Genomic DNA, 15,311 nt, shown 5'->3' with positions numbered 1-15,311 from the left:
TCCTCGCGCTCCCTTTTTCCTCTCTGTGATGTTCCCTTTCCCTTTTCTCTCTCTTTCTAATCTAACTCTATAAACCCAGATTCCTTGCAGGAAGGACAAAGATCTCCTGTGACATCTTTTTTTTTTTTGTTGTTGTCCCATGTCTAAACAAAGGCATTTAGTTTTGCTCAGGGCCCAGCTGTTGTGTTTGTGTAACCCACTTGGAAAGTGTAGGACGGGAACTGAGTGACCCTTATCTTTGCTGCAGCTGTCCACCTCTGGACAGAAAACTGGGAGTAAAACCATTTTCACATGCAGACTCTCAGCTATGCATTGCTGTTGGTGACGCCCCTCTTGCCCGATCCTTTTGGTTGCGTCACACTCGGCTAAAGCAACGAGAAGCCAAAGTTTTAAATGTGGTTAAATGCTTCGCTCTGCTGGCCGTTTGCCATCACCCTTGACGACATTTACACGTATTTACACACAGACACGCTACACATAAATACTTCTCTGGGGTTTAGCGCAAAGCAGGCCACATAAAACCAGACCAGCAGTTGGCACTTCCACAGTGAGCGATTACAGGACTTAACTCATTACAGAGGCATTATTCCATGACTTTTTTTTCCCACCGTATTGCTGTATTTCTGTGCAGGAATCGCTTTTTCGTCAACCTTTCTCACGCACTTCATTTCCTTCCACCACTTTTCCCTTCTAGTTTGTTACCAAGCCACAAACTAGGCTCTGTGTTTGGGAAAAATTAGTTTTGCTCCGTGTTTTAAAACAAACTTGAACACAGTATTTGCCAGATCTCTGGCATAAAAAACAGCCAGATTCTTGTTTTACAGATCTGCTCCAGCTTACTTTGATGCGCATGAGGTAACTCAGGATTTTAGGTCTGTTGCTTATATAAACTTTTAGTAGATAGATACTAGACAGGACTCACCACTTGTTTAAAAAAAGCTGTAGTAAATATCACGTGGCACCATTTTAATGTAACATTTCTTTGCTTAAGTTTCATCATAATTTGAGGCCGCAAATGCATTTTATTAAGAGATAACGGTGTGCACAGTCTATTCTTGCACAACCAAGTGTTTCACTTAGTGCATCCCTGCGTAGCTGGATGATAAAAATAATATTATGTGATCTGCATTTTAAGTAATCTTTCCTCTGGAGGCTCTGAAGGCAGTTTTTCTCCATATTCTTCTTGATAATGTTTTTTTTTTCCACACTGAAGAGAGGGATTTAGCTTCTGCTAGATCTGGAGCCCTTCTGCTTTCCTCTTTCCTGCTTACTGTGTTTTGACAGTGACTCTGACCGGTGTTTCCTTCATTTAGAATGAAATCTATATTTTGCTTTTTCATTGTTAGATTGTTTTTCCTCAGAGGGCAACGCTTTTGTCCTTGTTTTGGTTGCTGTTTCGGCAGCCACTTAACTGGTCAGATGCAGACATGGGCGCGTGCACATGCAGCGACCTTCCTGTTCATTGTGGTGTTTAGTTTCTGTCTGTTTTGAGGAGTTGATCAAGCCTGCACATTTGCTGTCGCCTTGGCCTGGAAATTTCAGTCTCCAGACTATTTCTTTATTCCAGAAATGCCATCTGCCTCATATCTCACCTGCTTTGTTAAGCCAGAAATGCATCCTAATGCTGCAGGGTGTTGCAAACTGGGAAAGTAGGTTGTGACAGAAAGCCATTGTGTTCACTGAAGCAGGTTGAGTACAGTGACACAAATTACAGTTTACTGATTTTAATTTGGTGTGACAATGGCGACAAACAACGGGGTCACTTTAATATTTCCTGACACTGGCTGTTGAGACAAAACTCACACACAATGTTATTGTGTCAAGAAGCTGAATTAAAGTCGAGCTTCTTCTTGTGGTTTTTACAATATATAGTCAACTTTGAATAAAAACAGTACAAATTTCTTGGTAGAAACAGAAAACAATAGTAATGGTTTACTAGACAGTACAGAGACAGTCAGGTTCAAAGGAGCGAAAAGTTAAAGGAAAGTTCCTGCTCTTTGTGCTAAGCCTGGAGGGACACTAGGCCTTGTTGTAGAGGCCTTGTTGTAGCCCCCATAGAGTGAATTTAACAGGGTCAACTTTAACAAGGACTGTATTGATTCTCTGTGTTTGAGAGGGGAGACGTTGTCTGTGTCTGTTTTTCAATAGCACCATGAGGACAAGACAGAGGCGGCAGTGCTTTTTGTCTTCATGTTTAAGCCTTCATTCAGCTAAGAGGCAGGGGGTAACACTTGGTGGTCTGCACCCAAGTGGGCTGCACACTTTGGCATTTGTAGGAATGAGAACCGTTATTGAGCTACAGTTGCACAGTTAAGGTGCTTTTACTTTCAAATGATCTCTTTGTATCAAATATTACACTTTACTTTGGCTTTATTCTATTATTTTGATCTTTCTCTGTATACAGTATATCATACTGTATATTAAAAGTCAGTTACAAATTATATTCTTACTATCAAGACCCCAAAAGGTTTTAAGAACAGAAGTTAGCTTAAAGATCTTCTGCACTAAAGATGGTTAAAATCAATTCCTAATTTGGAGGGAAAATTATGATTTAGGTATTTCTACCTGTGTGTCTGTAGAGTGATTTATGAGGCCATTCAGAAAAACCAGCCGTCATGGCAACACTTTTACAAGCTGGATGTGGCTCTTTCTGTACATTTCTTTAAGCTGCATACATTTTCATGGTTTTTATTTCAGAAGTGGCATGTGGTGCTAGTTAATATTTGAAGCAGGTGTTTACTATTTATATAAAAGTTTGACAGTTTGCTTTCTTGCTGTTTTTTTGCTACAATAACACGATATGCTGTTGGTCTCTGCGTGAGCTTCGCTCCATCATGTCAGTGCTAAATATTTTACTTGTCTGAGAAAACCCAAGGCTGTTGAATATTACCACACAACCTCACACAGTCCTAAGAAGAACTAGATGACCACTGAATACATTCAGAGTACTTTCACAAGGCTTGAGTCTTTCACAAGAGTTTTCAGCCACATCCAACTTAAATCTGGCCTTGCAAAATTGTGGGAATAGAGTATATACAGGCTTAACTCCAGGTTCTCGCATATCGTCAAAGCAGTTGGTAGTGTGATACACATGTGTGCACACACACAGGAGGCATGTTAAAAGTATTCCTTGATCTTTGGAGGTTGTGGTAGCTTTGAGAGGAATCCTCCTCTCTTCTCTGTGTACCCACCACCAGTCTCCATGGTCCAAACTTGAGCCTGGGGGCCTGGGAAAGAAAACCCCTCTCTGATCCCAGGGTGTGTTATGGTTTTTGGGGGAGAATGTGCATCTCAGGTCTGGTCTAGCTCAGGTTCCCAATGCCCCCAAAGGTATGTGTTGCTTTTGGACATAGCTTTTGGGTTGCAGCTGAGGCCACATGTCCTCAGAAACGGGTTTATTGATCGGTTGTATACAATGGACAACAATCAAGTGATTTATAATTTGCCCAGTCGTTGTTCATCTAACCTGCATGCACATAGTTGTCTGTATAGTACATTTTATAAGTGATAAACAACCACTTTGCTTCATAGAGCCTGTTCCCATAATAGAAGATGTTTGGCTTCGCTAAGAATCATAATAAATATTTGCTGATTCTACACCTCTGTGATGCCAGGCGAAGCTTTTGAGCTTAATTGGTACTAAAGGGTCGAACGCATTCCAATAAAATATCCCCCAAATTCAGGATTCTGACCCCACCATTCACATGTTACAGGAGAAAATGAGATTTGCCAGAAAAGGGAGTGTTTTTCCAGTCTTCTCTTGTCCATGTTTGGTGAATCTGTGTGAACTGTAGCCTCAGTATCGTCTTCCTAGCTAACAGGAGTGTCACCTGCTGTGGTCTTCTGCTGCTGTAGCCCATCTACTTGAAGGCTCCACATGTTGTGCATTCAGAGATGGTCTTACACATATCTTGACTGTAAAGAGTGGTTACAGCATTTGAGTTAGTGTCGCCTTCCTAGCTTGAAGACGTCTGGTCATTCTCCTGTGACCTCTGGCCTCAAATACTCGTTGTTTTTGCTTTCCCAGAGAACTTCTGCTCACTGGATGTCTGTCTCTTTTTTTTTTTTTTTTTTTTACATTATCTGTAAAGCCTAGAGATAGTTTGAACTGGAGCGGGTCCTCTTGACCATGTCTACATGCCTAAATGCATTGGTTTTCTGCACTGTGATTGGCTGCTTAGAGAGCTTGTGTTCAGGAGCAGTTGAATAAGATAAGATAAGATAACCTTTATTAGTCCCACACGTGGGAAATTTGTTTTGTCACAGCAGGAAGTGGACAGTGCAAAAGTTATGACGCAAAAATTAGAATACAATAAGAATAAATACAGTACACAACTGTACAGAATAGAATAAAATAAAATACTATATACAGTAGAATAAAATAAAATAAATATACAATAAGATAAAAATAGAATACAAATACTATATACAACTGAGTAAAAATACAACGATGACAGAAAGGATTATTGCACTTAGTATTATTGGTGTACTGCAACAGGATTTTTCACTTTGTATATGTTTATTGAGTTTAAACAACAACTGAGAAGAGCCCAGCTGCTGAGATAATGTCTTAATTGTTTTTGCACAATAGCCATATGCTCATTGGAAAACAGATTTCTTGTCCATAAATTATGACTGTGTAAGATTAGTATCTTAATAACTGTTGAAAGTTGTCAAGATTAAAATCCTGATTGTTTGCTGTGCTGATCGTAAAGCTCTTTGAGGCCTAATCATGATTTATGATTCTATATAAATAGAAATGACTTCACCTCAGTTTATAAGACTTTGTTATTCAACCCTTATTTGGTATTTACTGCCTATTACTCCATGATTTTAAGACAGAGGCTCAACATCCTGGATTACTGTTATATAATATATCTGTTTAGATTTTCATCTGTTTTGACATAAATGCAAGTAATAAAAAGCTAATTTGTAAAAATGCAAGTTTGGATTGATAGCAAATTCTCCTACACTACTATATCTCTGCTGCAAACACAAAATGATATGACTGCATTTCATTTGCCAGTATAGGTTTCAGGAAAAGTCTTTGTTCTCCTATAAAAATAAGTAGTTGAGATTTGGCCTTGTGCTGGTCATCTGCATGCTCTGGAGCTCAGATGCAGACACAGTAAGAAGGAAAACAAGAGGCCTCAGTTGATTGTTTTAGCGGGGCTTTCCGGGATCCCCTGTCCGAGGACTTTGCTGTTAGTCAAAGTTTATTTTCCTGACCCAGCCATTTTTCAGTCTTTTTGCCCTCACATTTGTTTCTCTTACATCTGCACTCTGCAAAATTGTTTACCTTGAGTATTAGCTGACCTCCATGCTCCCTGCACAAATACATCAGCAGGAAGGAACATTACCTCCCCACCACTGGCCTCATGCCACAGCATTGTGATCAAGAAACCTTAGTGTAAATCTATACTCGTGTAAAACACAACTGCAGTGCAGATCAAGGGCTTTCAGTTACATTGTAAACAACCCAGCAGCCCCTACTTGTTTTATTAAAATAATCTTCGAAGGGATGGAAGGGAGGAATCCAGGTGTGCTTTTTAACTCTGCATACTCTTTGTGCATTTCTGGTTAAGGGAGTGTGTGTATGTGTTAATTTCTTCAGGTGTTCCAGGACCTGGGTGTGTCGGTACTGTCCGGAGCTTCTGAGGGCTACAATGTGTGCCTGTTTGCTTATGGTCAAACAGGATCTGGAAAGACTTACACCATGATGGGGACGCCGGTGAGGAGAGTCCTGGAATCACTGCACAATATTAGATGCACTTTTTTCATGCCTTAGTTAATATTATAAAGGACATTGAAGGGTCCAGCTCATGCTACGCAGGCAGAAAATGCTTTGTTTTATAAATCTTTCGGTTGTGGCCCACACGTTAATGTTGGTCACTCTTTTTTTTTTTTCAATTTTCTTTAGGACTCCATGGGCTTGACTCCTCGCATTTGTCAGGTAAGGTGGTTGATTAATACTCAACTCAGGTGGCGACACGAATGAAGTGAACATGCTGAACATTCATCTTCCTGAGTATTTAGTATTGTAGGTTGAAGTAACCTGCTGATCTTCTTTCCTCCCAGGGTCTCTTTCAGTCTGAAGACACTTTTTCAGATGGGCAGAACTCAAGCAGAGTGGAGATCAGGTACTTCTTTATTGCAGAGATCTGTGTCTTCTGATTCTAATCAATTTAATTGGGCCTTTTGTTGAAGTTTAATTCAAATTAGACAAGAGTTTATGGTGCAGTTATGCTGAAAAACTGTAGCCAGCAAAATTAAAACAGGATTCATTTCTGTTTTAATTTCTCTGGGAAAATTTGTTCATTTTAAGCTCTTCCTGCCCTTCACTCATAAATGTTAAATGGACTTGCACGTCAGTGGAGACGGAGCACCAGGCTGGAAAGACTTTGGGTTCAGTGCCTTCTCCAAGGACACTTTGGTTTGCGGAGGGGCCAAGGATCAAAGTACTAACCCTGCCATTAGTGGACACCTGAGTACACGCCACTTGAGCCAAAGCTGCAGTATGGTTATTACAAGGAAAAATACAGGGTTTTTTACAATTTGAAGATTACAATCTCTCTAGCATACACACTGTTTCCCAGTTATTTGATTTGCTAAGCAGTTTAAAACACTGCCCGGGTAGCCATGATTACTACCTGGCTGAACTACAGCCAGCTTTTATTGTGTTTTCTAAGCTCTCAAAAAATAGAGCAGAAATAAAAACCTCAGAAGAGTAAAATTTAAGACATAGACATACAGATAATGAATGGAGTAGATTTAGCCAGACATGTGGTGTGCATCTAAGTGACGTTAGGGATATAAAAGACTTTAAGCTGAACTTATATTGAAGCTGATTTTTTTTAAACTTCTGCCTCCTTATTTCTCTGTCCTTGCAGCTTCTTGGAGATCTATAACGAGCGTGTAAGAGATCTGCTGAAGGGAGGAGAGCAGAAGAAGAAAGCCACACTGAGAGTTAGAGAACATCCTGAGAAAGGACCCTATGTACAAGGTGAGTTTTCATTCCTTTCCACTGCTAGACAGAAGAATGATAAATCTACATTAAAAACCCCTAAAATCAAGATGAACAAATTGCATTACAATGTTTAAAACATGACGTAGCAGTTCCAGGTGATGATGCACTAAATGTTGATCTAACGGACCAGCTTCAAGGAGACACAAATCCCTTTGGGATTGCATCAGGAAGGGCATCCGGTGCAAAAAATCTCCCAAATTAAACAGACAGTGACCCCTTGTGAGTAGGGGAGCAGCCAAAAGTATCTTGCATGAATGCACACTCAAGTAGAAGTCAGAAAAAATTCTCTAAGATGTCTTGTTTGTGTTGTTTACAAGTTACAAGTCTTCTTCTGTTTTTGATTTAGTTTTAGTCACATCTATTTTTAGTTGTTAGATTCCTGTTGCTTCTTTTATTTCACCTTTTCTCTTTTCGCCTTCATCTCTTCATCTTTTCCCTCTCGTTCCCTCCATTTCTTTCTCTCCTTGTCATCCGCCGGACTCTCCGTATTCAGAGCCCCACATCCACTCATTGTCTGTATCAGGAGAAATCCCACTTGGCCAGAGGAAGTGAAGTCATTTCCTTGTGGTTCCAAGCAGTTCCACACACATCATATCCCATTTAGGTTTTCCAAATTCTACTTCTAATCCCTCAGTGCTTTTCCATCCAAACACTGTTTTGCTGCCACTCCTGTTTTCCTTAAACAATTTAACTCTTTGTATTGACCAGCTTAGAGTTAACAAAGAGGAAGAGGCTAAATGATGAGCCAAGAGGCTCCATGATGATCTGTGTGCACATGTTTAACAGCTTTTTAAGTTGGTGATTCATGCCTGGAAGTAGAGCATTGTTAGAAACTGTTGTTTCTAGATGCTGTGGGAAATATTAAAAAGCACATGGTGGGAGCAAGGATTGATGCATTTCCTGTTTGTGTCTCTTTTTTATACTTCTTTCCTCTTAACATTTTAATCCCTGCAAATAATCAAAGCAGCTTTTTTGTCTCATCTCCATTCAGTTTCATGTTTTTAGAAGTTTTGTATGATGTAGAATAAAAATCGGACTGTGTTCAGTCTTGCTCGGGGTTGACCAATACAAATTATCATTCTCTTTGCGTCCCTCCCATCAGACCTTTCATCACATGTGGTCTCAGACTGCAAACAGGCCATAGACCTTCTGGAGGAAGGCATCGCCAACCGCATCACCGCAGCAACCCACAACCATGATGCCAGCAGCAGATCCCATGCAATCTTTACGATTCAGTACACACAGGTCATCTCACTCAGACTCTGCATGTTGTGCTGTTACTTTTTTCCAGATATTCTCATAATACTCCAGAGTATTGAATTTGTATGACGACTGTATAACTGACCACTGATCAATATGCAGACTTTGGGTTATTTACTTTTGTCTTTTCTCTTTAGGCTATCCTAGAAAACAACCTTCCTTCTGAAACTGTCAGCAAGATTAACCTGGTCGACCTGGCTGGGAGGTGAAAATGTTATTTCCTGCTGTCGTGTGCCCTATTTTTTCTCCTTCAGCATTGTTTAAGCCCAAATCGTTGACAAAAGTGCCCCCTAGTGGATACTGACTCTTGCCCTCACTTTGCTGAACTCCCTATTTCACACATTTTTTAGTCATTTTTTATTGATATGATGTTATACTTTGTTTTTGTTGTGTCTACCAGTGAGAGAGCAGATCCCCACTACTGCAGGGATAGACTGACAGAGGGCTCCAACATCAACAAGTCTCTGGTTACTCTAGGCATTGTCATTTCAGCTCTTGGTAAATAAAATGTTTTAGTATTTTTATTTCACTTGAATAAACTTCCACAAAATTCACATCTATTCTCTTGTGTTCTCTCCTGTGCTTGCTTTTTGGCACATCCTTCAATCTTTTTGCCACCACCTCCGCAGCTCAGAACTCACAGATGTCAAGCAGCTGCCAGAGTATCAACAGCGTGGCCTCTGAGGGCGATGGTAGCACAGTGGGTAGCCACAGCAGCTCGCTGTCTGGAGGTGGAGGTGGGAGGAGGCACTGCTTCATTCCCTACAGAGACTCAGTCCTGACATGGCTTTTGAAAGACAGTCTGGGTGGAAACTCCAAAACCATTATGATTGCAAGTGAGTTCAAACTGAGTGATTCCACAATAAATTTTTATTTTCATATATATTCTAAAACTGTATTTAAGAAAACTGACCACCTTATGCCACGTAATGTGAGCGTTAACTGCTGCTGGCTTGTGTGCGTTTCGCGTGTATTTTCTCTTGCAGCGGTCTCACCCTCTGCCAGCAGTTATAACGAGACCCTGAGCACCCTGCGCTATGCTGCCCATGCCAGAAATATTGTCAACAAGCCTCGGGTTAATGAGGTTAGCGGCTGTTTGGAGTCAGATGCCAAGGTTTAATGTTTGATCTAATTGTTTGGATTAGGTTAACGTGCACTTTGATTTCTGTGCAGGATGCGAATGTTCGGCTGATCAGGGAACTGAGAGAGGAGATTGACAGGCTGAAGAGCATGCTGCTCAGCTTTGAAATGGTATGGTGACCTTTTATCGCTAGAGCGTGTCTCTAACTCTCCCAGGGAGACACTCGGCTGCGTTCACTCCCTTAAAAAAAAAAAATCCTTCTTAGTACTGTAAGGCTTTGTATAAAAGAGATTCTCACATTACACATTTTTCTACCAAATCCTTAATACAGTGTTTTATATCTTGGTGACATTTCTAATCCCCTTAGGTGGGCAGGACTGAATTGCATTGTAATGTCTGTGTGACATTTTCCTTTTGCACAGTATGTTGACTGATCATTTCTTTACTCTCTTGATTGACAGCAACGTAATCCCAGTCCATCCTTGAGTGACGAAAGGGATGGAAATCTTTCTGAAATCGTGCTGCAGAACGAGCTAAAGGTAACGCAGGGTCGACACACATGCTTGCATCTGCCTGTCTGAGTCTTTGACACTTTAAGCAAGTGTGACTTCGGTGGAATGTTTTTATCAGGTCGCTGCTTTTTCCAATATTTACCATGTATCTTCTCAAAGATTAGACACCGACACTAACTGAACTGGGATTTTATTTTTTGTTCTGCCTTACTAGGAGACATTGGAAACTTAAACAGTTAAACAAACCAAGTGTTAGAAATCATTCTATCTGAAGAAGTTTTTTCAGTACTACTATCTATAGGACTGGACATTAGTAGCAGATGTTGGTGCCAACGTTTTCTACCTCCCATTCTTCCTGACATTCCTTTCCCCTTACCCATTCCTGGGTTGCAGGTGGAGCAGCTGACAAAGGACTGGTCAGACAGCTGGAGAGACAAGAAGGAGCTCCTGGAGGAGTACAGTGTGGACATCAACAGAGACCGGGCCGGCTTCCTCATCAACTCCCTCCAGCCACACCTCGTTGCCCTTGATGGAGATGTTCTCAGCACCGGTGTCGTCTTTTATCACCTCAGGGTATGATGAGAAAAAAAAGGAAATACAGGGTTTATATTCTTTCTCTTTTTATGCAAGTGTCTTTGCAACCCAGGAGATACGTATTTGTAATTTACAGGCATGCCATAACATTCAAAATATATTTTTTTGCACAAACAACAGAATGCAAACTTTTGCATTTGCTCTACTTTTCTGAAATCTCAAGTTACTGTTTTTGTCAGCTGACTTGACTAAAACCACCTCTGTTTTTCTACTAGATCCCTCCAATCCTCTCATCTTCTTGTACTACTATTTCTCTCTGTACTTCTAGAAAAACTCTTGAGAAAAGGTGCGTTTCTGTTGCCTTTTCTTTTCACTGTATCTTCCAACTGTCCTGTCAACTTCCCCTCTGTGTGTACGTGTGTGTGTCTGCGTGTACCTTCTGCAATGCATAAAACTCTCTTGGATAAGAGGCTCTTAGTTCTGAGGCTAGGAGTCAGGGGAGCTTAAGCTGTCCTGATTCTGACAATGACAAGCGTACCCTTAGGCCTGACAATTACACAGTTTCCTGCATGTGAAGAACTGAGGCCACCTGGGAGCACATGTGGACTTGACACCAAATAAGAAAGCCTTTAATCCCATTAGATAAGACTTCAGATTAAACAAATCACATTTATTTTTCTTCCAGGTAAGTGAAAGAATAGACGTTAAAACCCCTTCACAGAAGATTTTGTGTCAAAATATTTGCTTGTTTTTTTTTTTTTTAGATATTTTTGTGTTGTATGTGGATTTTGATTAGAGCTATCATGCTCACAATATATTTTTTGTTACAGGAAGGAGTTACCCGCATTGGACCTCAGGACCAATTTGAAGAACCACAAATAGGTATTTATTTATTCTCTTAAAGCCATGCGATAAGAGAGGTCTGGAAACAGAAATGATACAATACAGACAAAGTATATTTTTGAGTTTGTCATGTAGGTTATTGCACACAAGGTGCAGGGTACATTATGACGATGTGGATGTATTATAAGCCCCTTTTTCATTAAATGTTGCATTAGATGCTGTAAATGTTGTGTAGTTGAATAGCAGCAACGGTACAGCTTTCTAAATCAAAATGTGTCACAACATTTCTGCATTCTGTGTGTAGTCTTGCAGGGCAGCGCCAGCTGTGAGATTGAAAACCACGGGGGTGTGGTGACGCTCAGGCCAGTGCCGAGCTGTGTCTGCCTGCTCAACGACAGAGAGGTCACAGAGTCCTGTAGACTGGCTCAAGGTCAGCTCATGTCCTCAGCAGAGCACTTTGTTCATACTGTCTTTGGTTCCCAGCAGGTTTGCCCCAGATAATGTGACAGAAGCTGGTTATCTTGGTACAAAAAGGAGAAAAAAATTTATTTTTTAATTAGAGACGGACCGATCCGATATTACGTATCGGTATCAGTCCAATACTGACGTAAATTACTGGATCGGATATCGGAGAGAAATAAAAATGTAATCCGATCCATTAAATATCAAAAAAGCACCTCACAAAACTTGCGACACGGCGTAACTCGGCTCATAACCGTAGCACGTCGGAGCAGTGTGCTCACGTGATAGAGCGGCTGTGTGTATTTGTAGCCTCGCTACCAAACCAGCATTTCATCTCCGAGGAAGTTATCCCAGAGAGAAGTAAAGCAAGTGTGTAAGTTCATCTCTGAATGTTTGTAAAGCATTCCCACGTTAAGCTTAACAACCGATATATGGAGCGACTGCCTCTTCTTGCTGCTACTTCAATCGTGAAACTGATTAATGATCAGCTGTGATCGGCTTTTCCGTCGCGTGTCCGTCTCTCTTGTTTGTTTTTGGCCCACTTCGCGCCAGAAAGAGGAAACCAGCGGCTGAACAACAGCAGCACGTTTAAGCTTGATAAGCTGTTGTTAGAATTTATTTAATATTACTTTCTACACCAGGATCTTTTTCTACGTAGCTGATGGCTGGTAACTGTGCAGGGGCGGATCTAGCAAAGTTTAGCCAGCGGGCCAATAGGGCATGAACAGGGAAAAGGGGGCACAAAGACATACTTTTGTTTCTTATTCTCATTTAAAATGTCTAGCTTTTAATAAATAATTATCTGAATCTTACACCCAAAGTTTTAAGCTTATGTAAAATATATAGAAGTCCATTACTGTATATAGTAACTGTTAAGTCTAATATACCCTAGTAAGCTATACTACTTTTTCCTTTGGGAAGACACCATCTGTGCAGTCTGCAATTCTGTTGAAGAAAGATGTTGAATCTATTTAATTATTCTTGAAAAATAATTTATTTCTGTGCATTTTTTTCCCCACACTGCATCAAATTAAGGTTGATTACGTCGATTAAGCATCATGAGGTGGAGGGTGGGGGGTGGTTCCCTATTTTTTATTTTTTTTTGCTGGGAGTTTGCAACCCTGTTAGTTAGGTTGCTTAATATTTCTGCTAAGTACTCTTTAAAATACCAGAATAGGAAGGATTGAGTAGGTTTAAGTTTATTAGATTGATCAGTTTTGCTGAACTATGAAATATTTTGGGTGCAGTGTATTTTTTACATTCAGGTATAATAGAATAGCTTTAGTGTTGTTGTTTATTTAAACTTGAGTATGAACTTATACAAAATGCAGCAATATATTAAAAAAACAGTTTTATTGATTAAAAAACACACTATATCGGATTCATATCGGTATCGGCAGATATCCAAATATATGATATCGGTATCGCACGTTAAAAAAGTGGTATCGTGCCATCTGTAGTTTTAATGTTGGATTTGAGCTGTGCGAGTCCAATTTTGTGATTTGATTGATTATTTTTATGTAGATATTGTAAATCAGCTTTTGGTGAGTTACTGCTTTGCTCTGCTGCACGTAAAGCTAATTCATGACTTCAAATGCAGTTGATGCCTTTTGCTTAATTAATGCTGGCCTTAAACGAAACTTGAATTTCATCCAAGAATCAAAAGAACATGCTGTGAGCAATTTGTCTTTCAAATAAGCAGGGGAAAAAAATGATGTTCTCGACACACATATACATTCAGCAAAGCTGAAAAAAATATAAATGCACATATGCTTAAAGATTTACAGAGTTACCTTAAAGATAAAAATGCAGGGTACACACACACACAGCTTCCATGAACACAATGCCATGGGTTTAGCACAGCTCATGATGAAAGATTTGTCTCTCTGTCTCCAGGGACAGTGATTACCTTGGGAGGAGTGCATAAGTTCCGCTTCAACCACCCGGCTGAAGCAGCTGTCCTTCGGGAACGCAGGCGGGTAGGTGCTAATCGTCCCAAAACGAATGCGATGCTGTTGATTAGGATGACAATCATGAAAATATTTATGATGAGCAGATGATTGGGTGATACACTTGAATGCTAATGATACACAGAATTTCCCTTTTAACACATTTCTTATTTTGTCTGTAAACACTAAAATATTAATTTTTCTTTTAAGGCCAGTGAAGGTGGCATGACCTGCACCTACACAGAGCTTTGCCTTGTGACCCCTGATAACAGGTAAATACTGTTTTAAGGCAATGTTTCCCACTCTGTGAATATATGTGGGTTAAACAGGTATTTTTCTGTCCCCACTTTCATATTTGATAAGAATTACAAATCCAGTGTCCTTCCTGTAGATTCAGGCATAAGTCCTTCCACTTGGTGGAGTGCATGTTTCCATTAGCCCCCACCCTTGTGAACAATCCCAGTTAGCTGTTTACGATTCAGGCTCAGGGGTTGCTTAGTTACTCATGAGACGCTGAACACAACAGTATCCTTTACTTTCAACCTCTCTGCCACCAAACTATAAAATTCTAGACATCAAACTACACATAGGTGAGGTAAAATGATCGTTTTACTCTCCATGGTTGTCTTTTTTTCTCTCTTATTTCATCATCGTTTCTCAGTCTGTGCTTCATCTGTGTCATGCATCTCTTTTTGTAGTGTCAAAGAAGCGAATCTCCCACAGCAGGTGGGTGCATGCTTCTCTCCCGGTGAGGAGCCTTCTGCCAGGCAGCGTGTGGAGGAGCAGAAACGCTTCGTGGAGAGTTTGCGTCAGGAGATTCAGGCTGAACAGAGACGGGCTGAGAGAGAGCTAGAAAGGGAGCAGGCCTACCTCCAACAGCAGCACACTGAGAGTGAGAACTCTTTGCATTTCATCACTTACACAAGTATTATTCAAAATCCAAGCTGAAATTCTGCATCGTTTAAAAAAAAGAAAAAAGGATGACATACCAAAAGTCATATTGATTGCGATTTCTAGTGCTCAAAATGTCCTACTTTCTGTCTTTAATCAACAGTCCAGCAGTGGATTTTGAAGGAGAAACATCGCCTGACAGCTGTTGAACAGAGGATCACTCAGGAGTCTGGAGTTCAAGCAGACCTCCTCCCTGCACCCCTGCTGGAGAGGTTAACAAGTCATGTGTTCAGGGATCAGAAAGATGTTTCAGTGGATTGTCCATCCCAAGTGATAAGAGCCAGGAAGAAGGCAGTGCAGGATGAATTGCTAAAGCATCACGCTCTCTGCCGGGCCGAGAGCCGCATTCGGCGCAAAAGGCTGCGTTACCAGCTGGAGAGAATCGCCAGCAAGCAGCATCTGTTGGAAGCAAAGAAAGAGTTACAGCAGCTGGAAAAGACTCTGCCTTTAGGACCAGACAGCCCAGAATCTCCTGAGGCTGGATCGCCCTCAAAGGTCAAAGGACGACCGTTTGATTCTCGTAGACACTCGTTTTCATCCGATCTTTTGTCCCGACTCTACCCACAGAACACACCCATCTTCAGGTAAGGGGACAGTAAAATCTGTTGGTGAGGATTCAGGAAGCAGTTTTTCAGGTTTTTTTAATTATTTAGGTCTTGACTGTTAAGACATCTGTTTTTCTCCTTCTCCAA

General features: G+C 40.7%; 1 protein-coding gene across 1 annotated transcript in view; it reads left to right on the top strand.

Moving 5' to 3' along the window:
- stard9 (StAR-related lipid transfer (START) domain containing 9) overlaps positions 1-15,311 on the top strand; it is a 41,491-nt gene that overhangs the window by 11,743 nt on the left and 14,437 nt on the right. Inside the window, exons 4-21 of the mRNA XM_086273703.1 lie at positions 5,615-5,731; positions 5,921-5,953; positions 6,079-6,140; positions 6,891-7,003; positions 8,130-8,272; positions 8,425-8,492; positions 8,688-8,785; positions 8,917-9,123; positions 9,274-9,371; positions 9,461-9,538; positions 9,830-9,907; positions 10,274-10,453; positions 11,245-11,296; positions 11,562-11,687; positions 13,616-13,698; positions 13,879-13,940; positions 14,367-14,560; positions 14,723-15,203. Of these exons, the coding sequence (XP_086129829.1) occupies positions 5,615-5,731; positions 5,921-5,953; positions 6,079-6,140; positions 6,891-7,003; positions 8,130-8,272; positions 8,425-8,492; positions 8,688-8,785; positions 8,917-9,123; positions 9,274-9,371; positions 9,461-9,538; positions 9,830-9,907; positions 10,274-10,453; positions 11,245-11,296; positions 11,562-11,687; positions 13,616-13,698; positions 13,879-13,940; positions 14,367-14,560; positions 14,723-15,203 (2,273 nt within the window). The remainder of the gene's footprint in view (positions 1-5,614; positions 5,732-5,920; positions 5,954-6,078; positions 6,141-6,890; positions 7,004-8,129; positions 8,273-8,424; positions 8,493-8,687; positions 8,786-8,916; positions 9,124-9,273; positions 9,372-9,460; positions 9,539-9,829; positions 9,908-10,273; positions 10,454-11,244; positions 11,297-11,561; positions 11,688-13,615; positions 13,699-13,878; positions 13,941-14,366; positions 14,561-14,722; positions 15,204-15,311) is intronic.

The sequence above is a fragment of the Aulonocara sp. 'chitande type north' Nkhata Bay genome, linkage group LG19, assembly GCF_057382095.1.
Source record: "Aulonocara sp. 'chitande type north' Nkhata Bay isolate Kocher_YH1m ecotype deep benthic linkage group LG19, A_spYH_male_GT1.1, whole genome shotgun sequence".
NCBI lineage: Eukaryota > Metazoa > Chordata > Actinopteri > Cichliformes > Cichlidae > Aulonocara > Aulonocara sp. 'chitande type north' Nkhata Bay.
This window is presented reverse-complemented; position numbering and strand designations above follow the sequence as displayed.